The sequence below is a fragment of the Macrobrachium rosenbergii genome, chromosome 15 (genome assembly GCF_040412425.1).
Source record: "Macrobrachium rosenbergii isolate ZJJX-2024 chromosome 15, ASM4041242v1, whole genome shotgun sequence".
Lineage (NCBI taxonomy): Eukaryota > Metazoa > Arthropoda > Malacostraca > Decapoda > Palaemonidae > Macrobrachium > Macrobrachium rosenbergii.
In genome coordinates, this window is record NC_089755.1 from 47,837,621 (window position 1) to 47,861,123 (window position 23,503).

The 23,503-nt window shown below is 37.4% G+C and overlaps 1 protein-coding gene across 1 annotated transcript in view; it reads left to right on the top strand.

The window, feature by feature from the left end:
* Positions 1–23,503, top strand: part of LOC136846650 (glutamate receptor ionotropic, NMDA 2B-like) — a 936,318-nt gene that overhangs the window by 766,150 nt on the left and 146,665 nt on the right. The window contains exons 14-15 of the mRNA XM_067117625.1: positions 12,054–12,166; positions 19,569–19,692. Coding sequence (XP_066973726.1) covers positions 12,054–12,166; positions 19,569–19,692 — 237 coding nt within the window. The remainder of the gene's footprint in view (positions 1–12,053; positions 12,167–19,568; positions 19,693–23,503) is intronic.

The window sequence follows — 23,503 nt, forward strand, 5'->3', positions numbered from 1 at the left end:
CAAAATAACGAGTGGACGGAATCGCTCAACATATTACAGTAACAGTCTGTTCTTTTCTTTATGGGATAAACTGAATGTTCTTTTTTTTATAGGAAGAATTTACTTGTTTTTTTCGTAGATAACTGACTGTTCTTTTTTATAGAAAGAACTGGCTTCTTTTTCCAAGGAAGAATTGACTTCTTTTTTATAAAAACTGACTGTTCTTTTTTTATAGGAACTGACTGGTCTTTTTATAGAAAGAATTGACTGTTCTTTTTTATAGGAAGAGCTTGACATCTTTTTTTATAGGAAGAACTGACTGTTCTTTTTTTATAGAAAGAAGTGACCCCTTTTTTCATAGAAAGTACTGACTGTTCATTTTTTTATAGAAAGAACTGACTGTTCTTTTTATAGCAAGAACTGACAGTTCTTTTTTTTGTAGCAAGAACTGACTGTTCTTTTTTTATAACAAGAACTGACTGTTCTTTTTATAGAGCGATCTAACTGTTCTCACAATATTTTGAGTGATTCCGCCCACTCGTGATTACGTTGTTCCTCAAATGGAAAACTTTAATTCTCTTATCAATAAAGCGGAGTTGCAGAAAAATTATTGTAATATTTTGTTCATTACGACGACATTGCGTTTAAAAATGGGTTCTTGGTCAAATTCAAAATGGCGGCAGTTGGATTTCAGTTGTCCGTATTTTTGTCGTGAATAATCATATAATTCATTACTCCCTTATATCTTTATGTCTGTCTGTTCAAAGGGCCTAAAGGCAGGCCCTTTCTCTCTCTCTCTCTCTCTCTCTCTCTCTCTCTCTTCGCAACGAGAAAATCCATGTATTTTTTTTTAGGTAGACAGGAATTATTCTTTTCAAACCTATCGAAGAATGTTTCTTATATAGAAAAAACCAAAGACGAGGAATTTTATCACGTATCTCCCTATTACTGTACCTCCGTTCGTATTCTCTTTCTTCCATCTTACTCTCCAACCTCTCCTAACGATTGATTGATAGTGCAACAGCGAGGTTTTCCTCCTGCTACGCCTTTCAAACCTTTTTACTCTGAGTTTCCCTTTCAGCGCTGAATGAACTCGTAGGTCCCAGCGCTTGGCCCTTTGGCCTAAATTCTATATATTCTAATTCTTTATCAAGTATCTTTCTAAGAATTAATGTTTATATCTTTCCTGAAAGAAGCGTTTCGTAGAAAGTAATGTTAAAAAAAACACACATTTTTGACGTCTCTCGCACTGCCCACACCTACCCGGTACTTCGGAAGAAAATGGCGGCCCACTTTTCCTGGTCTAGTGTGATCTGACCTGGGGAGATTCTCTCTAGTGTGAAAGGCCCTGCAAGAAAGTGAGAAAGTATGTCGCTAACGGAAAGGTTAGGATTCAGAGAGAAAAATGGAGAGTATGATTTCATCCAGCCAGAACTTCCCCGTTCTTGCCTACTCTCTCTTCACCTTAACATTCTTTTCTCCCTTCTTCCCATCTTCCCTTCTTCCTCCTCCGCATTCTTTTCTTAGGAATTCCATATTCCATTTTCTCCCCTTAACTCTAGTTCCTCGTTGGGAGTCGGTAGAGTTGTCGCCTAGCACTCGCTAGGCCCGAGTTCGAGTCTCCGACCGGCTAATGAAGAATTAGAGGAATTTATTTCTGGTGATAGAAATTCATTTCTCGGTATAATGTGGTTCGGATTCCACAATAAGCTGTAGGTCCCGTTGCTAGATAACCAATTAGTTCTTAGCCACGTAAAATAAGTCTAATCCTTCGGGCCAGCCCTAGGAGAGAGAGCTGTTAATCAGCTCAGTGGTCTGGTTAAACTAAGATATACTTAACTTTTCCCCTTTACTCTACCTCTCTGTTTCTTGATTCTGCTTCCCATGCGTTTTCTTCTTAGCTTTATCACTTACCTGTTATCTTCTCTTGTTGCTTTCATTATGGTATGGGTTAGTCATGTTTAAATAATAGAGGCGTAACCCTAAACCGGTTCTCATAAATATATGTGTTCCATATTCATATAGAAGCATGAACATTATTTAGGAAAAAATATTTGGAAACAATATCATATCAGCTTGAGTTTAATTCACAGTAGTCCTTATAAATGATATCCAAACTTTGATTGAAAGTTAATTATCAGCAGCAACATTAACAGAATTAAAGTTATAAATGTTAATGAAAAAACTGAAGCCAAAATAAAGCCACTCACATGCAGTATTAAAGTTGAAAAAATTAGAAATATATATTAATAACTGCAAATAATTTTTTCCCTCCTTACGGTATGATTGCTAGTGAGAGAGAAAGAGAGTAGTGGAAAAGAAAGCCACCCCAGTCTCTTGTTAAACTTTTTGTGATGTCTTACGCCATTTGTGGATGAATTGCTATGCCCATCAGAACTGATGCAAACACGGCATTTCATCCATGTTATCACAAATATGTATCCAAACATGTATCCATCAGTCTAATCATTTGGATGCGTGTTAAGACTGACTACGTGTGCCAGGCTCCTAAATAACATATGCTAACATATGCCCACGTTATCAAATAGGAAGACACAATTCTTGTTTGAAAATGACAGCGTAATTGTCTGAAGGAATTGTGCGAAACACCAACGGCTCTTGAGATATTCATTTGGGAGAGCGGCTTTGCATATGTATAAGATTGTTGATTATAATTTGGAACAGTCTTGGATACATATGAGTGAGGAACAAATGTATCCACCATTAGAAATGGATATTTTAATTTTTTATATACACAAGATAGCAAAGAATGAATATTCATGATAAGGATATGAAGAGAAGATGATAATCTCTCTCTCTCTCTCTCTCTCTCTCTCTCTCTTTTTCTCTCTCTCTCTCCTGAACTTTTTTCATTATCATTATGGATACATTTTTAATTAAGCACTTTCTCCATTGAAGTGTCAGTGAAGAAAGGGGCTTATACGGCTGCCTTTCTCTCAGTTTATCCAATTATCGTTAATGATGACGTGAAGTAGTCTTCACGGAGCGGAATCCTTTTTTGATTAAGGCAATTCTCCATTGATATTTTTTTTATGGGAATTGATGATTTGGTGGGAGAAAGGCTCGGCGAGTATCATGTTTACATTGCTCTGAATGTTACGTAGACTTTTCAAATCTTCCAGTTTGTTGTATCAAATGATCAGTGCTTTTGGGCCTTCTCTCTCTCTCTCTCTCTCTCTCTCTCTCTCTCTCTCTCTCTCTCTCTCTCTCTCTCTCTCTCTCTCTCTCTCTCTCTCTCCATATATATATATATATATATATATATATATATATATATATATATATATATATATATATATATATATATATTATATGTGTGTATATATATAATTTTGTTTGTAGTTTGTATACGTATGTGTATATTTGTTTGTATATGAGTATGCAAATATGTAATATAATTATGCAGCGTGCGAGTCTCACGTATACTTCGGTTTGCTCTGTTTTGTAAAACTAGCTTCAGTTTCATCATGAACTGTTACACTTACTCCTCGTATTTTATTGTAGAATCGATGTGGAGGCAATAGGGAGGATGTTGGTTATGTTCGGTATACAGTATGATATAAACTTCTTGAGCGCGACTGAAAACTTTTATATTGGAAGCAAAGTGCATTTTCAAATATATACATAGGAGAGTGACTGGTTTGGTGTAAAAGCTTGTCCGCTACAAGGCTTTATTATGTCACCATGGCTGTTTAATGCCATCATGGATGGAGACAAGTCTCCTTTATGTAAGTGGAATGGGGATGTGGAAACAATTGAAACAAAAAGGTTGATTGTTGAGATTATTTTTTTTTTTTAGTGTATGTAGCAAAAGAAGATGGATATGTGAGAAATGTGGAGATACTCAAAGTCATTAAAAGAGAGGTAGAGCTGCAAAGTACTAAATGGGTTGTTTGATTATATGAAAGGTACATTGGAAAGGAAGGACATTAAGATGCTCATGTTGTGGAAGCTTCCTGCTTAGAGGCTTATCCACAAATCAAGGATTGAAGGTTCGAGTGTAGCAGTGACTACTGTGCCCTGGTTTATATGAAGCTATTGAAATATGTTTGTGAGTTTATATTTTAATTTGTTTTATTTTTGTAAACTTGTTCTTATTTTCTTAGTTTCTGAGTTTCTTTAGGAACTATTTCGGTTATTCCCCCTTCAGGGGCATTCTCGAATCCTAAAAACGTGGGTTCAGGTTGAAAGGTGAGGGGAACAGCGTTAAAAGTACAGCCTGCATGTAGGGTAACTGAATATCATAGACCATTTCTTTCAGCTGATTTTTTTTTTCGGGGGGAAGGGGTGGCCGAGTGAGTTAGGTGTTCTATATTTTGAAGGGTGTTACAAATAACATTTTTCAATTTCTTATTTTTTAAAGGGTGAGAAGTTATATTTAGAAGTTATATTTTGGGAGGCTTGAGAAGTTCGAGCTTTCGTTGAGGTAGGAAGTTCCTTTTTGAAGGAAATTTGGAGGTAGCATTTTAGTATTCTGATGTTGCTCAGTTCTGTTTTGAAGAGGTGAGAAGTAGTTTTAATCCCACAAACACAAACCATCTCAAAACTCTTTAAACCATCTTTATGCTTACGCTACCATTTCAGCAATATCTTCTACCACCTGAAGAATTTCTCACTCATTCAGTTCATTTTTCTGTGATGAATGTCCAGAAGTGTTGTTTTTGAGAGGGGGGGGGGCGATATTCAAAGCTCTGGAGCGGTGGGGGACCGTAAAGGTGTTCAGGTATGCCATCAGAAATTTAGGCACTTTATAAATACTGGCGTATTTTTACATGTCAGCTGATTTCGTTTGGCAAAATCCTTTTCAAATGTTAATTGAAATACTGGCACTCATTGTTGCAGTTACAGAGCATGTTTGTCATTAAACATTCCTTATATATATATATATATATATATATATATATATATATATATATATATATATATATATATATATATATATATATATATATATATATATATATATATATATATATATATATATATATATATATAGTATATATATATATATATATATATATATATATATATGTGTGTGTGTGTGTGTATTACATATTTATATAGTGTGTATATATACACACAAATATACTTACAAAATTATAATATATTTCTGTAGGCTCTTTCCATGCCTTCACTGATCATTTCTTGCTCATGATGACGGTCATAACGTTTTTCTTATCTAAAATGCAAAGATCTAATCTTCATACCAAAGGGGAAGCACGGAGTCTAACATGCTTTGTCTGTAACACCACTCATGAAATCGTACGAAAAGCTATAAAAATTATATTAATTGATGAAATCACGCAAGTACATGCACAGCATGATCCGATTTTTATATTTTATGCTCAGGAATTACTACATACGAGTATGTTCTTCCGTTTGACATACCTATCTGCATTTTTCGTTTGATCTTGCTATATAGATTTTATTGTTATTTTTTTTTATTTTGTTGCTTGGATAAAAGGGGGTGGATGTCCCTTCTTTTTCTTTGTTTGTAAACTGTGCATGCATTCGCTTTTACATACACTCGATGCAACTCGGCCAGAGTTTTTCCACTCTCAAATTTACATGTATTGATTAAACGGACATCGCCGTGTTTGTACATCCAGGAATATGCAAGCACACCTCTCCATTGCAGTTCTCGAAATAGAAATAATACGCAACAATATGGAGTTCCTCGAATGTAACCTCGTCTTGCCGATACCGGTGGGCGTGTATGTGTGTGTTTGTGTGCGTGTGTGTGTGTGTGTGTGTGTGTTGTGTGTACAGCGTGTTGTTTCAGGCAGATCTCAAAAGAAGACTTCACAGATGCTTGAACGCCGAAGCGCTGGAGTTCGGTTAAAACCATCGGCTCGGGATGATGGTGGCTTCAATTATGCACGCGGCCGGCTTCTCCGGAACGCCCCGAATTCGTCGGAAGTCGGAGGATTCGAAGTGAATTCCTATTTCGAAGTCGCGTTTGTTTTGCGCGGTTCTGTTTGGTTGCTGTTTAATTGATCGCGTTGCAGATTGGTAAATCTTATTTATTTGGCTTATTCCACTCCGGTGGGTGCAGTTCTTTACATTTTCCATGATCTCGTAATATCGATATTACCGTTAGTTGAAGTCGAATATTTTGCGATACCTTTTATTGAAAATGGTTGCGAGGGATGGAAATGAGTCATCTTACGGAATGGTAACTTACTTAATGGAGTATAAAGCTGCTGAAGGTACTTGGGTTTATACTCTGGTGCTAATCAAGGTAGACGTACCCACGGAGACCGAGGACGTACCCAGGAAGTATATTGGCAACTAACTAAATAATAAAAGCCTGAGAAAATGCAGGCTGTTATTGAAAGTAATGTTCAGGATATTACTTGACGATATTATTGAGTGAAATTATTCATCCAGTCAATCTATAAATACCGAATCTTTTGAATAATAAATACGTATTGCAGCGAAGGCAGCGTCCTGTCCCCAGTTGATATACCAAATAAATAGATAAACATTTTAATAAGCTACATCTTCCGTCGATGGCAACGTCCAGTTCTTAGCTGATACAAGAAATATGTAAATCGTCTCTAACAAAAAAGATATATTTTTCTTTCAATAAAAGGTAGCCTTCAGTCCTCAGCTGATTCATAAAGGAATTAAAACCGACCTGATCAGAAATTTCCTTCGAAGCCCAAAAACAAATCAGGCCCTCTTTAATAAAAAGATACTTGTGTCCTGTCGATGACATCTTCGAATCCAGCCTGGCCGATCCGTCGACAGTTTAAAGCTGTCCCTCTCAGAAGTTGTTGCCTCGGAATGCAGGAGCAGAGCTGAAGTCAGGGGGACCTCGGGATTTGAATAATGACGGCCCTGAATCAAAGGATAACCCGCCATTAACGACCCTCCTCAAGGAGCGGTCGTGTCCTTGGGGTTGGTCGGCTGGGCACGGTCGGGCGAGGGATGGAAATCACTTTTGCTCGCGGGGTATTTATATCTTTCATTCATCGTCGTAATCTAGATTGAATGCCCACTCCGGTGGCCGCGGCCTTATCATCTTTTATGGCGCCGTAAATTGCCCCCGACGTTATCGTCGTCAGGTGAAACGGCGATTTCTCGTATGTGGTTGTCGTGGAGTACACGCGCAGACACACACACACACACAGAGAGAGAGAGAGAGAGAGAGAGAGAGAGAGAGAGAGAGAGAGAGAGAGAGAGATTTGTCACGGTTTGTATGAATATCATGAGATACAGAAACAGACAGAAAGACGGGGAAGTGAATTTCGTGAGAGAGAGAGAGAGAGAGAGAGAGAGAGAGAGAGAGAGATTTGTCACGGTATGTATGAATATCATGGGATACAGAAACGGACAAACAGAAAGACGGGAGAAAGAGAGAGAGATTTTTCGTGGCAGAAACAGACAGACAGAGAGAAAGACAGGGAAGTGACTTGAGAGAGAGAGAGAGAGAGAGGGGGGGGGTGGGTATTCAATACAGGGAAGGAGACAGGAATATTAGGTGCGTAAGTACTTCTAATTAAGTAAGCAAAGAGAGAGAATCCTTCGAGTTTCATGCACTGTACATGGCATCGCTTACAGAGAGAGAGAAAGAGAGAGGAGCAAATTCTCATTCAATGAATATGTCTTTTAGATAGGGACAGAGACTGATAAAAAGAGCGTGTTCTTCTCCAGGTTGTCTTGATGTTTCAGGTCAAGAAAACAAGTTCATAATAATTGCAATCTGTATTAGGTTTTGGTGCGATCTCTCTGTCATCCTAGTTCCATTTATATCCTATTTTTTTTTAATGCACTTCAAGAAACCTGTTTTTTAATACATTAACAGAAAATACGTTTATAATTCTCATTCGTAATAAATAGCCCACTTGTTTTTTTTATACAAAAGCCTCTTTCACTTCAGTCTCCTCATGTAATATAAATGAATTTTTAAATTAAAATATTTAGAAATATGATAAATAAACAAATTAAATTGAAAATAAATATCAGTTTAATAAAAAGAAATGAAAATAAAAAACAAAGTTATTTATTTATTATTATTATTATTATTATTATTATTATTATTATTATTATTATTATTATTATTATTATTATTAATTTTGTACACTTTCCATGTAGAGGACACTAACTTTCTCAACAAGTTCCTCCCAGATTTAAATATCCTTATGTGAAGAACTAAAAGGAAGCGAAGGAATAAGACCAGTAAATAATATACAGAATGTAAACAATATAAACAAAGAGGAAAAAAAAGAGCTTGAACTGAAAATCGTGATTTGAGAAAAATAAGGCAAACGACACTTTGAAGTAGCTTGACGGCCTTGCATTAACTCACGACCATGAGCATCTGCGGCGGGACGAGGTCAGGGGTAAACGTTTCAAGATACGTTGAAACTCGTAAGAAAGGTTTGCAGAAAACGGGCCAATTAATGTAAATTCTTATTCTCCTTCTTCTTCTCCTTCTTCTTCTTCTTCTTCTTCTTTTAACTCGGACTGACCTCATTACGGAATCTGCTGCTGTTAAAGGTTGTGTATGGATGGGCCTCTCTCCAGAGCTGGTTTTAATAGTCGAGACACTGGAGTGCTCTGAGGAGTATCTCGTGCGGAATTATAGAGTTGTTTGCGCCGCTCTCTCTCTCTCTCTCTCTCTCTCTCTCTCTCTCTCTCTCTGTATTGTATTAATTTGATAGTCTCCTTGAAGGCGGAGCCGTGATTTTAACTTCATTACAAAGTGGGGAATACGGAGTTTCTTTAATGTGCGCGTGTGCATATATAAATATATATATATATATATATATATATATATATATATATATATATATATCATCCATATGCCTTCTTATTTATTCGGCTGTCTCTCGGGTCTCATTGTAACCCAGGTCTAGACCTTGATTGTAACAAATGCCACTCGCACGTGTCCCCTTCTAATCAGTCTTTGTTTTGGGGACGGTAATTTCAGTCCTTCCATCATGTGGATTTTTACTAGTTCTACTGTAACAGTGTCCCGTCCGTGCGGTTTCATTCTCTCTCTCTCTCTCTCTCTCTCTCTCTCTCTCTCTCTCTCTCTCTCTCTCTCTCTCTCTCTCTCTCTCTCTCTCTTTTTTTTTTTTTTTTTTTTTAGACGAAAATCTGATATTTTGTGAGACTAACTACCTATGCTTGCTTGCTCATCTTAAAAAATTAAATATCTAGAATTTTCGTGGTACTTTTTTTTTTTCTTCTCCCTGAACAGCAAATATTCTTTTTCTTTTACACTTGCGTTTTACATTTTTGTAGTTGTAAATCGTCATCTGCCCTAAAAATTTCCTCTCCACTCGTTTTTTTTTTTTCAGATCGTTTTACTTCTTTTAGTGTTATTCATTCCATGTTCTAAAGCTTAACCTTTCACCCCTAAACATTCCTCCTCCTCCTCCCCTCCTCCTCCTCCTCCTCCTCCTCCTCCTCCTCCTCCTCCTCCTCCTCCTCCTCCTCCTCCTCCTCCTCCTCCATGGAAGATTAGATTATTTCCGGTCGCCATCTGGTTTCCTTCCCCGTAATGGCAATTTTACCAGTAAATTAGGAACCACCCACGATTACATATATTCAATTTCGAGGGCCCAGGTCATCGTATTTTTAACGGATTCTGAGAAATGTTAATCGGCTTGTTTTAGTTTTTATAATGTTTCGTTGCCTTCTATCCGAGTCTCTCTCTCTCTGTTAACTATATTTCTCAAGCCATTTTCCGAAATCTCCTTGTTATAGATTGTGTTTGCTCAGTTGTATAATTATGGATCTAAAGTTTGTTTTCTCTCTCTCTCTCTCTCTCTCTCTCTCTCTCTCTCTCTCTCTTCTCTCTCTCTCTCTCTGTGGCCTGTTGCACATTGGTAACGTACAAAGTGCGAGACGTTCTATAAAATCCAGTTTGCCTTTTTTCGACCAAAGCAGTGAACTAGGTACTTGGTCGTGAGTCGAATATTTAGGTCGAATGAAAGGTATAGAAGAGAGAGAGAGAGAGAGAGAGAGAGAGAGAGAGAGAGAGAGAGAGAGAGAGAGAGAGGAAATATTTTGCATCATGGTCTACGTTACAATCCATACATCATAGAATGTACATAGCTGCTGAAATGGCTAGTATATAATTGAAAGCGAATATGTCATTAAGATATTATTAAACTGTCTTCTTCGGCCTGTCAAATTTCATTGTTTTTACTGGCCGGTGCCTCCGGCAGTGCCTCCGAGGGTAATGGAATCAAAACAGGTTTCGGGAATGCAAAGAAAACACGAGCTGTGCCTTCCGGAAGAGAGCGGGGGGGGGTCGTTTCGAAACCCTTCTTCGTGCGACGGGGGGGCGGAGGGAGAGTGCCAAACGAATTTTGGGCAGTCCCGGAACTTTGGCCCGGGTCTGTCGCTCGATGAATGGGAGGAAACTTTCTGGGATTCTCAGAGTGTCTGTGGTGGTGTGCGGATGTCATAAATAAAAAGGAATTAAAAATGAATCATTCTTGTTTTGGGGGATGTAAACGATGAGGGAAATATAAATATGAAAGTGTGTATCTCTCTCTCTCTCTCTCTCTCTTTATAAATATATATACGTGTTTATATATACATATATGTATGTATATGTATATACACATAATTTGTATGCACGTATACATACATACATATATATGCACATATACAGAGAGAGAGAGAGAGAGAGAGAGAGAGAGAGAGAGAGAGAGGAATATGGAACAAGGGAGAAAAAGGGTTCTTCTTTTATTAAAACTGTCTTGGAACTCTCTCTCTCTCTCTCTCTCCTCTCTCTCTCTCTCTCTCTCTCTCTCTCTCTCTCTCTCTCTCTCTCTCTCTCCCTATATATATATATATATATATATATATATATATATATATATATATATATATATATATATATATATATATATATATATATATGGATATGGATATCTGTATATAGACAGATATAGATACACACACACACACACACATTACATATATACTATATATATACTGTATATATATATATATATATATATATATATATATATATATATATATATATTTATATATATATATATATATTATATATAGCCATATGTAAATAGAGAGAGAGTGTGTGTGTTCTCCCTTGTCTATATATATAAAAGAAAATCTCCAACAACCATTCTGGAGTTCTTTACCTGCAAACTTGCCTATAAAATATCACTGCAAGAGAGCGTTAAATTTTTCTCGCGGATTACACGACAGTAAACTATTGGCGAAGTTTGGTCATCTTTTTTGTCTCAAGTTTGGGCTGGGCTGCTGCGCCTTTCGGGAGAGGTCCCAGGGGAGGTGCTGAGTGTTTGTTTGTTTGTCGACAGTCTCCTCAGCAAATGTAGTGTACTTGTTATTTTAAAATGGTTGTGTTTGTTTCCCGGGAGTCTTTGAATGGTTTTTTTTTTTTTACTTTAAGGTTTTTTTTTATTTTTAGATTAAGAGATTACCATAAAAACCGTAATTTTGTATTTGCTCTTATATTGTCTTTTGTGTGAGCAAAGTTGGCGTCAGTTTCATTTAATATTCTCCGCCTAATCTTTTGAAAATTAAAAAAAAAATTTTTTTTACAATTCCAAGAGACATAGTAGATTGTGGTGAATAGAAATTCATAAGAAAGAAAAAAAAGAATACTCACCTGATAAACTACGCAACAGTGAAAATGTGCAATTCTGATTTTTCGATCAATGCTAATGTCTTAATCAGTTCTGATGTAATTAATCTTCACGGACATGAATTTTATTTTACTTTTGGTATTAATGCTGTAAAAACTAAATGATTTGTGTAAAAAACTAAATTTCCTAGTACTAAAGCGATTAACGACTACCCTACACGGAGAGATAATACTTCACTTTAAGACGTTTTCCTGGCGTGGAATAAACCAGGAGACGTTTATAGATAGAATACGTAGTGTGGCTCCTTACTTTTGCCTTTGAACGAAGAAATCACGTACCCTTATATTAACAACTTTGAATGACGTTAGATTCCTGCGTTAGGGGTTACAGTAAAATTTCCAAAAGGTTGGAAATCTCATATCTTAAATTCCTGGTTATCTCTTCTCTCAACAGATGGCGCCACCCAGAGATCACAAGTTCTCGCTCTTCAGAACTTACTGGTTGGTCTGGGCTGTCCTCTTCCAAGCTGCCGTCCATGTGGATTGCCCCAGGGGATTCACAGCAAGGTAGGCTCGAAATTTATTAGGATTTCAACAGTTTTTAGTATGTTTTGTGTGTGTGTTTTCATCGTAGTGTGCTGTTTTAGGCTTTATCAATGCCAGCAACAGTAGTTGTAGTAGTACAAGGACAAGTCGAAAAAGCCAGTGACTTACCAGGCAAGTTTGTTCTATCGAGATTAAGCCAGTCAGCCTTGCACTGGCACGGGCTCTTGCTCTTCTGCAGCCCGTAACAAGTTTCTACGGAATAGAGTGTCCTTGTCTGAAACCAGCAAAGATGAAGAAATAAGACAAAATTTCATTTTCAGAAGTACTCATGGACAGAATCTAACATGCCAAGAAATAGATGGCCGTTGTCAGGTAGGCTCACCGGATTGATTCAATGGGGGATGTGAGTTGTTGGAAAAGAAATGACGAAACTGATCGACTTTCGAGGGATTTGCAGTACTGAATCTTCCCTGCAATCTTTATTTTTATTCCAAGAGCTTAGATCGAGAGTTGCATTTATGTGATGGAAACGTATAGTGACTAAAAGAGATGTGTATAGTGATTGAAGGGAATTTATAGTCAAGTTATTTTTGTTTCGGAATTACATACTATAAATCGTCTTTGTGTGATTTAAAGCTACATCGATGGAATGCATTAACAAGCACTAACTTAAATCAGATTCAAATGTATATCTGAAAATACTTTCACATTTTCTGTAATAGTACCATATCTCCTGTAAACGGTATGAAACAGATAGCAAATGACAACCTATCTTAATTTGCAATGTTTATGCATCCAATTAAAGAAAGAAAACTGGATTGTTTTCCAGGAGACTTCGAAAGTTATTTCCATACTGAGGCTAATAGGACGTACAAAACCCATTCTCGAAGAAAACAGGATGAAAAAAATTAGGATTTTGACCAGGAAGTTACAGACCTGCCTCTTGAAGGATTAGAGGCTTTTTATTATCAGAGTCGGGGGGATGGGTGGGCGGGGGAGGGAAAACGGAGGTTGAAAAGAGTTCCAAAGCCTAACTTTTGCATAAATATTTCATGTAGTCTAAGTACTTGCGTAGGTGAGTGAGATTTTAAGAACTGAAAAACCATGCAACTCTGTTTTGAAGTAGTGGGAGAACGGAGGTTGGAAAGAGTTCCAAAGCCTAACCTTTCCATAAGTATTTCATGTAGTCTAAGTACTTGCGTAGGTGAGTGAGATTTTAAGAACTGAAAAACCACGCAACTTTGTTTTGAAGTAGTGGGAGAGAGGAGGTTGAAAAGAATTCCAAAGCCTAACTTCCACATAAATATTCCATATTTTCTAAGTACTTGCGTAGGTGAGGCGAGAATTTAAGAATTGGAAAACCATGCAACTTTGTTTTGAAGTAGTGGGAGAACGGAGGCTGAAAAGAATTCCAAAGCCCAACTTTTACATAAATATTTCATGTAGTCTAAGTGCTTGCGTTGGTGAGGCGAGAATATATTTACTGTAAGAAGCTGCAAAACTACGAAAGCGTTTTGAAAGTGTAAATAATTTTAAACAATTTTTAGCCGAAATCTCTATTATTACACATAAATGGCATTTCATTTTTGACCTTGTATACCAGAGAGTTTGAGATTTATGAATGAGTCCCCCTCCCATCCTCCCCTCCACGTAAACCCAACAACAGGTTCCAAGGCTCTGGTAGTGAATGAGATTAACGTAACCCGCACCACACCTGCGGAACTTTTAACATTTGCGGTTTATGCGCGCGCCGCCATCCGCATGCAAATCCGAAGACATGATCCGAGCCTTGGGTGGGTAATGCAGATTTAAGCCAGACACGCAAATGGTTTTGCCATTCACATTAGCATATTTCGATAGCGACGGAAGTGATTCTCCATTTTTACGGGGTGAACGAAAACTGTGTGGTTTCAACTGCTTGTGGGGGAGTGCTTGAGTGCTGCTTGCAATGATAACTGCTGGATATTGGATATGTTTTAAAAGTTTCAATGATGTCTGTTGAATGTTGGGTTATGTGTTAAGCAGAAACAGGTTTTAGGTTTTGAAGAACAAAAAGACTCATGACTGAAAAAAATCCGAATCTTTTTAAATTTAAAACAGTAATTATATTAAGTAAATGGCTAGACTCTTAGACTGAACCCAGAAAAATTATTAATCATGAATTATGATATGTTACCAAACAGGTTTGGTTTTGAAGAAAAAAGAATCATGACTAAAAAATCCGAATCTTTAAATTTAAAATTATTGATGCCTAAATGGCTAAACCGTGAGATTGAAACCAGAAAATTAGTGATCTTAAATTTTGATTTATTACCAATATTTTTTATTCATTTTTTCACTCTCAGAAACTAACTGAACCGTATTCTGAATTTTTCTACCCTCTTGTCCATTCCTGTCCAATCGAAATTTAGTTGTTGCTAATATAGGGTAAATGACCTTTGTTATTGTGACGCCAATTTGATGTTAATGCTTTTGTCAAGTCCTTTGTGTTCTTAGAGATAGATCATTCAGTTAATGTAGTCTTTCAAGAAATAAAAACTGCACCCATAAATATAATAGTACAAAAAAAAACTTTCAAGAAATAAAAACTTATCAAGGGAGCCCTTACTTGTGGTATCCACAAAAAGGCAACACAAAACCCATTTCTCCACGGTGCTAAGTAAACACGCTTAATCCTTAAAACACACACACACACACACACGCACACACTCGCACACACACACTACTTCCTTAGAGTTGCGTATAAAACTTTTGTCTCTCTGGTGTGAATGAAAATCTGGATTAGTTTTTTTCTTCTTCTTCTTCTGAATTTCAGATAATATGGAAATCAGTACGAATGTTACATCCGGCTTGAGAGCTTTGTTAATGGAACTTGGTGGACTTTTGTCGTTGTGGGTATTAGGAAAGCAGTTGCTTCTCTTTGGGCCTTGTTTTCGGGGAATGGAAAATGAACATTAAATAGATAAGGAAGGGGGATATATATTATTTATATGATTTAAGGAATTAGGAATTTGTGTTTTTACTCATGTAATAACTAAGATTTGACTATAATAATAATAATAATAATAATAATAATAATAATAATAATAATAATAATAATTATTATTATTATTATTATTATTATTATTATTATTATTATTATTATTATTATTCAGAAGATAAACCTTATTCCTATGGAACAAGCCCACCACAGGGACCATTGACTTAAAATTCAAGCTTCCAAAGAATAAGGTATTCATTTGAAAGAGGTGGCAGAAGGCAATAGGGAATACAGAGTGACCAGATCAGTTACCAGAAAAGAAAAATAAGTCAACAAATAATAAATAAATAGATAAGAATGTAAGTAAATCCAGAAATACTCAAGTTTTCAAAGAGAAATAGATACGACTAATTAAATAGACAGTAAAGTAAAAAATAGTCTTCATCTTTTTTTTAAATAATTGCTAAGTCCATTATGGAAATTTATATAGGACATACCTCTTGTAAGTGTATTTATGTACAAAAGCAAATATATGTAGCCTTGAGAAACCTATATGAGTACCAAACCTCAACAGGTGTTTCTTGCTGTAAACTGCAATGGCATTAGACGTGGAATCTTACAAACCGATTTTTATGAAGTTTTGAATGATAATAGTTTTGAGAGATAATAATTAGGAACATTACTGACAGTATTGTAGTGTTTTGATACAAAACTTCGATCCGGTAAATCGAGGAAAAGCTACTCCGTAGGATTTTTGTACTGAATCCTATTGTTCTACTGCCTCCAAATATTATTGTTTTCTATTGCATGTCCTTTGCAGTAATTGGAGAGGCTTTTACTTCTTATTATTATTAATATCACTCTTCTTATCCCTGTTGTTAAGTGCCGGCGGAGGTAACCATTTTCTAGCAGAAACTTACACCTTTAGATGAGTAAGAAAATTTTAGTGCATTTTACTAACACTTCAAGTAGTGCTGAGGATAAATCGTTATCACTTACCACTGCGAAAAGTAAGAAGATCCTTCTTCCCTATTTGTAAATGACCAGCCATCAGAATATTCAGGTGCGACGCCATTATATAGTAATCCAATCAGTCATTCACCAGAACGTCACCGGGTTTCGAGGAAGTGATGAGCGGCGGTCTCTGCACCTTCCTCTCGATCGGGTCCCCCAGCTCAGAGACTTAATTTTGCTGAGCTCTTCACATTCGAATTCATGTGTGATTGATTGTCAGCGTAGAACCAGCATTTTCGACTCTGAATTGGTAATCCGGGCTCCCTAGTTTATTAATGGTCATGAATATGGAGGCGCTGGGCGAGGAATAAGGAAGGGTTAAGTTGCTGGCGCGTTTTATCGAGCGACTTAAGCTGGAAGCTGGAATGGAGCTGTGATCATAATTGCCGTCTGGGATGGATGGCATTTCAGGATAAGTTTTGACAATGGCTCTGTTTTTCGTTAGATTACCGAAGAAAATAAACATTCGTTAGGCATTGCAAACGATGTTAGCTTACGTAATAGCCTTTTTTTATTTTTTATTTTTATTTTTATTATTTTTTTTTTTTACGACGCTGAATGACTGTTGGCCTCAGCTCCTGGCCTTTAGCGCAAAATACTTTAACGTTCATCAGCCATTCAAAAAAAAATCTGGAAGAGTGAACTGCAGTATTTTGATACAGATTTTATTAGATTACATTCAGCGTTCACTGTGCTTTTTCTGTAGTACTATGTTGTATATCAAATGATTATTTCGTTGAAGAAAAAGGGGAGTAGACTCTTTCATAAACAAAGGAAGTTGTGGACGCACAACTGGCTAGCATTCACTGAAGGAGGAACGGGGGGCCAATTTAAAAGATATTGTAGCCCGAGTTTTTATTCATCGCAACGGTTTAAGATTCATTACGAAGACGAATGCGCATAAAAGCGATGTCATGAGATAAAGGAGAGAGTTCACGAGAGAGAATCGTTTGTAAAGGATCAGCTGAGAGATAAGTGAGAGACCAACAAAGGAAAACTACCAGAGAGAGAGAGAGAGAGAGAGTGAGTGAGTGGAGAGGTTAATGGCTTGCGTTTAAGAGATGAGGGCTAATGAGGGTTTTTTAGGAAACCTGAACAAGAAGTTCGAAGTAAAAAGGGAAGATGCTCCGGAGTGGAAGTAATTCGAGGAAGGGAAATATCAGGCAGAAAGATTTCTGGAAAAATGAAATTGAAATTATCCCGTAAAGGGACGCCGTTCTGTCGATGGCAGGAGTATTAAGAAAACTGATAATTAATATCTAATTCGTAGATTTAATCGTGGACAGACGCTTTACAGTGGCTGAAATGTTCGTAAGGAAAACCATACAACTTCACTTTCAAAATTTCACTCAGTAATCAAAGGAATTACCTTTATAATGAGGTTTCGTTTTTATTACGCAATTGCGTGACCGACTTCTTTCCGTAAGCCAGATTATTTGAAAGGGAGACTCCGAAGTAAGGGGAAATGCAGCAAAAGTCTCATTTCTGCGAATAGGTAATAAAAAAGGAAAGTTTTGGGAACTGAATGAACGTAATTTTGTTCGTCATACCGAGAAAGAAGATGTTCAGAAAGGAACTGGTAAAGGAGGGACTGGTGGCAGAAGATGCGGAGTGGGAGAACAGTGGGCTTTCGGGGAAGAAAACGATAATATGAATTCAGCGTTAATTATGAGAAATTCAATTAAAAGGTTCATTAAACTAAAGAAATATAAAAGGGCCAGGTTAAGAAAGTGGAACTTACGAAAGAAGTATGAGAAGACGAGATCACTGGGGCTCTAGAATTACAAAAAGAATCGTATGAACTAATTGGGAGTTATGTAAAAGTTGTCTGAAAGGTCTTGCAGGAATAATGGATAATGTCTGTATGACCTTGGTCCTTCATACGCCAATCTGGAACTGATAGAAACTGATTAAAAGAAAAGTATCGAGAGTATGTTATATCTGCCACAGAATTAAATGTGATTCGCAGACCTTGGTCCTTCATAACCCAATCTGAAACTGATAGAAACTGATTAAAAGAAAAGTATCGAGAGTGCGTTATATCTGCCACAGAATTAAATGTGATTCGCAGTTTCGGTGATGAAAGTACATTGTCAGAGAGACTCGTTCAGTGTAAAAATAGGCCAGTAATCAAGATATTAAGTCTTTACGTTTTTTTCTGATGAAGAACTGAGGTAATTTAGGAAGGAGACGAAGCGTGAAGGAAAGTTTTGGTCATAAGATCATTATTAAAAACATTATCACTGCGAGTGAGATTATATGGAAAACATCTACTGAGGCCCACAAAAATAAAAAAATAAATTAAAAGTTCGTGCAAAAGAAACTCGCCAGAAAATGCTAACAAAACTGTGAAGGGCTGTTGAGATTGAATGGATCTGGTCTGCCATAAAATTAAGATTATTATGAATAATGGAAGACTGGAGTTGACGGGTATAGCGACGGTGCAAATTTTATAAAGGGTTGCGGGGGATGAAGAAAGGGGAACGGCAGGAGGCTTGCAGAAGAAGGCTCTCACTGTATTTGAAACTTCAGAATGTAGGAAGGAACTGTTCTGCCCAAGTCGTTGTTGTGGAATTGAAGGTTGATTTTTTAATATTCCCAAAATATGAATTACTAAATAGAACTTAGTATCTGCATATCTTGGAAGTGAGAGTAATTTAAAACCAGGAAAAAATAATGTCCATGGCAAAAATTAGAGTAGTTTACTCTTCGCAACAGAATGGAAATAAGTACATTTTTAATATGTATATATCAATGGAAGTAAGTACATTTTTAATGTGTATGCCAATGGCAGTAAGTATACTTTAATATATACATATATATACCAGTGAAAGTAAGTATATTTTTAATATGTATACATCAGTGGAAGTAAGTATATTTTCAATATGAGTATACCAATGGAAGTAAGCATATTTTAAATATGTATATACCAGTGGAAGTAAGTATATTGATAAGTATATACCAGTGGAAGTAGGTATATTTTAATATGTATATATACCAGTGGAATTAAGTATATTTTCAGTATGAGCATACCAGCGGAAGTAAGCATATTTTAAATATGTATATACCAGTGGAAGTAAGTATATTTTTAATTAATAAGTATGTACCAGTGGAAGTAAGTATATTTTTATATGCATATACCAGCGCAAGGAACATGGCAAGACGAAGGTGCTCTAAATTTCCCAAAAAAGTTTCAGTGATATAAATATCAATATTCACATAAGATGACAGGAATAATTACTACAGATTAGGTTTCCTAGCACAGAAAAATAAAGGTATAACCTTGCTAATAATAATAATTGTCATCACTGTACATACCGTAGAACTGCATGCAAGCACGTATATGAATTATCATGTCATCATCCAGATTCTTTAATGTTCTTATCTGCTGCCTCAAATATATTTCCCCTCCTCTCTTTTCTCTTTCAGGTTTATGGCCAACATGTGGGCCATGTTCGCCGTTGTGTTTTTGGCCATCTACACTGCCAACCTGGCTGCCTTCATGATCACGAGAGAAGAGTTCCACGATTTCTCAGGCATTAACGATACCAGGGTAAGAATTCTCTCTCTCTCTCTCTCTCTCTCTCTCTCTCTCTCTCTCTCTCTATCGATACCAGGGTAAGAATTCTCTCTCTCTCTCTCTCTCTCTCTCTCTCTCTCTCTCTCTCTCTAACGATACCAGAGTAAGAATTCTCTCTCTCTCTCTCTCTCTCTCTCTCTCTCTCTCTCTCTCTCTCTGTGTGTGTGTGTGTGAAATACATTGTGAGGTTTTATTCTTCCTACCCTCTCTCTCTCTCTCTCTCTCTCTCTCTCTCTCTCTCTCTCTCTCTCTCTCTCTCTGAAATATTTTGTGTTATTCTTCTGAAACGGATGCATATCGTAAAAAATTAGTAATAGGTAATATATGTTAGGGTTTATAATTATACAAGAAAATGAAAGCTGAGAAGAAAAAGGTCCTTTCCTTTTGGGAGTCACGAATTTCTGTTTTTGAGGCCAATTGAATTCTTACACAAAAAAAATCACCCTTCCGTGTATTTTTACTCATAAGCTGCTCCTGATGTCCGCCATCTGAGCACCTCGATAGCTGTAATCATCTCAGAGATATGGATATCTCCGGACTAGTCTTCTCTCTAAGCCTATTCCTAACTCACGTTAAAAAAAGTGGGGATCTTTCTATTTTTCTTTTTCCTCTTTTTTTTTTACGTAACGCCCCTGGCATACGTTCACACCAGAATCATATAGAATCGTTTTATTCCAAAGGAAAGGTGAGAGGTTGGGGGTAGGGTGGTGGGGGGTGGGGAGGCGCGTTTTATTCGTCCAAACTCGCCGTTACAAAGAACGGGCGTGTTTTCTCCGAAAATATTTTTACCTGGCTGGAAACTCCACTGGGCGGAAAATATGCTCTTTCATAATCCGTGAGTGAGAAAAGGAATTTATTCCTCTCTCTTTGGCGGGAACAATGGCCCCCGTCTCGGGAGAAACTAACTGGTGATATCGCTCTCTTATGTTGTAAACGAGGAGGCTCTATTGTTCTTGCCCAGGTGAGTAGTGGAATTGGGACAGGTGAGAGGAAGGTTATCGTCACCTGTGCGCCTCGGAAGTTTATCTCATCGGTTGAGAAATAACCCAGAGTTATTCCCCTCATCCTCATCCTCATCCTCCCTCCACCGTTATTCTGTTCGTTTGTGTCTTCTTCGTAACAGTTACAGTTTTGGGCGAACTTGGATCGTTCCGTATCGTTTTGTGAGAGAGAGAGAGAGAGAGAGAGAGAGAGAGAGAGAGAGAGAGAGAGAGAGAGAGGGTGGGTGGATGTTTTACCCCAGAAGGTCTGAGCGACTACCGTTGTTCTATCCTCCGGAGGTGGGTGGGTAGTGCCGTCAGTGCAGCTAACGCGGTGCACTGTAGGATTACTTAAGGTTCTTTGCAGCGTCCCTTCGGCCGATAGCTGCAACCCCTTTCATTCCTTTTATTGTGCTTCCATTCGTATTCTCTTCCTTCCATCTTACTTTCCACCTTCTTCTAACAATTGTTTCATAGTGCAGCTGCGAGGTTTACATCCTGCTACACCTTTCAAACGTTTTTACCGTCAAATTCCCTTTCAGCGCTGAATGACCTCATAGGTCCCAGAGCTGGACCTTGGCTTAAATTCTATATTCTGTTCTGTTCTGCTGTTCTATCGTTTTGTCCGCGTGTCTGTACGTCAGTGTGTCGCCCATGTCTACCTTGCTATTCCAAGTCGTCTTACAAACCTGAAGGATTTCAGCCAAAACTTGTTACAAAGGTTGATTACAATGCGCATTAGTGCATAATGGGGAGTTCGTCCATCTCCATTACCGAGAACCCAAAACTCCTGTCATTGTACCTTTGCAACGGAAGTCATATGGGAGAAAATTTGTTCCAAATGAGATGGAAGCTTGAAAACAATACAATATGTCGGTGATTATTGTAACTTTAAAGTATTACCGAAATTATTATGATAGTAACTATGGGTTTTGTTCACTACGAGGAGGCATTTGGCAGCGTTCGCAACCCGGTATTTTGGAAGGGTTAAAACTATCCATGAACGAAGAAATTGTAGCAAATAGTGGTGTGTCACAGGGAAAGGTTTTGACACTTTGCTGTTTGCCCTTTTCTTGTTTTTTATTGAAATAACAAATGGTCGGAGATGGAATAGTTTTAAATTGGAGTAACAATGCACTGATAGTGATTATGGCAAAATATCCTTATATATCATAGGATGATATAGCAAACTTGTTTCGTTTTTTTATGTATGATATTGGTCCGTAGTAATCTCTACATTTCTGGGCACCTTTACCTTCCTCGTTTCAGCTGGAAGTTACGTCATTGGGTTTTTACCAAACTTTTTGTATTCTGTCATAAATCGTTCCGTGATACAAGCAGATGGGGACTCCCTCTCAGTCCTCTCATCTGTGTGGAGGCCTCATAACGAATTGGTGATCTGTGGAGTTCCTTTTTTGTCTTTGTTGTTTGCATTTTAACGCCAGTTTTATTACGTTAAACTAATCTGTCAAGCTTACCTGTCATGGCTTCGATGTAGACCTGCCGTCCGTGGAGAATTTATTTTTGCCTTCTCCATTTTTGTATGTGCTTGACTCATTTTTCAATAAGTCACCCACTGATAGTGAAATTCGTTCGTGTTTGATTTCCACGAATTGTTATCCTATTAAATAAAGATAATTTAGGCATCACAGGAAATTCTCTCTCTCTCTCTCTCTCTCTCTCTCTCTCTCTCTCTCTCTCTCTCTCTCTCTCTCTCTCAAGGAGACTGGCGCGACGTCGGATAAGAAGGCATATCCATTCTGAATCCGTTGATGTGGAACCAGGCCAGAATTGCTCTCTCTCTCTCTCTCTCTCTCTCTCTCTCTCTCTCTCTCTCTCTCTCTCTCTCTCTCAACAGAGTGCGTGCAAGCGTTCAATACTTCAGAAAAGTTTGCACATTGTTGGAGCAAGTGAGAAATTTTCATGTAGGAGAGAAAGATTAAGCTTTATTGAAATACTTGATTCAAGATCAAACAGTATGGTGATGCATCTAAATGTACTTTATAACTTACTTGGTTTATTCATATGCAAATTTTCCATGTTTACAAAATACTGAAAAGATGCTTTTCGTTTAAAACTATATGTTCTCAAAACATGTTCATGGTTTTATTTATGTTTTAGAAGCCAAAATGGTCTGAGGTACATACCAATTCAAATGATTTTTTTCGTGAAAATTTGTGGTAATTTCTGTGTCCACCAGTTTCCTAAAATCTGTCGCAAACTTCACTGAGTCTCACGATAGATTATGTACCAGTGGAGTTTGATATTCCTTGGTGGTCACCCTTTCAGATGCAGACCAGATCCACTGAGTCTTAACTTCACTGACACTTAGACCAGCGGTATAAGGAAATGTCAATTTATTGTACTATTTTTTAGTTTTATCTCCGTTTTTTGGACAGACATTTTCGCTAACAAAGTAAAAAGAAGCTCTTCCGGACTTGCGAATATTTCCATCGGACATCCCAAGCCCTTGGATCTCAAACCCCAAGGGCGTCGAAGGATGAGTATGATTTGAATTGAAATTTCGGGAGAGAATAAAGTCTCGAAGTTCCTGCCGAGTTCTCGAGCGTACCCGTCAGCGATGTCGCAGCATCTCCTCCTCTCAGGCGACAGGAAATGTGACTTCGTCGATTATGCTTGCGCGGAGTTACTTCGTCCGAGATAAACTCAGTAACTCGCTGCAAATTCGAAGGTGGGAGATAAAGAAGAGGAGGAGGAGGAGAAGGAGAAGAGGAAGGGGATTAACGTAGGAAATGCGAAAAACGAAGGACGCATTTCTATTCGGGCAAAAGGGGGAAGAAAAA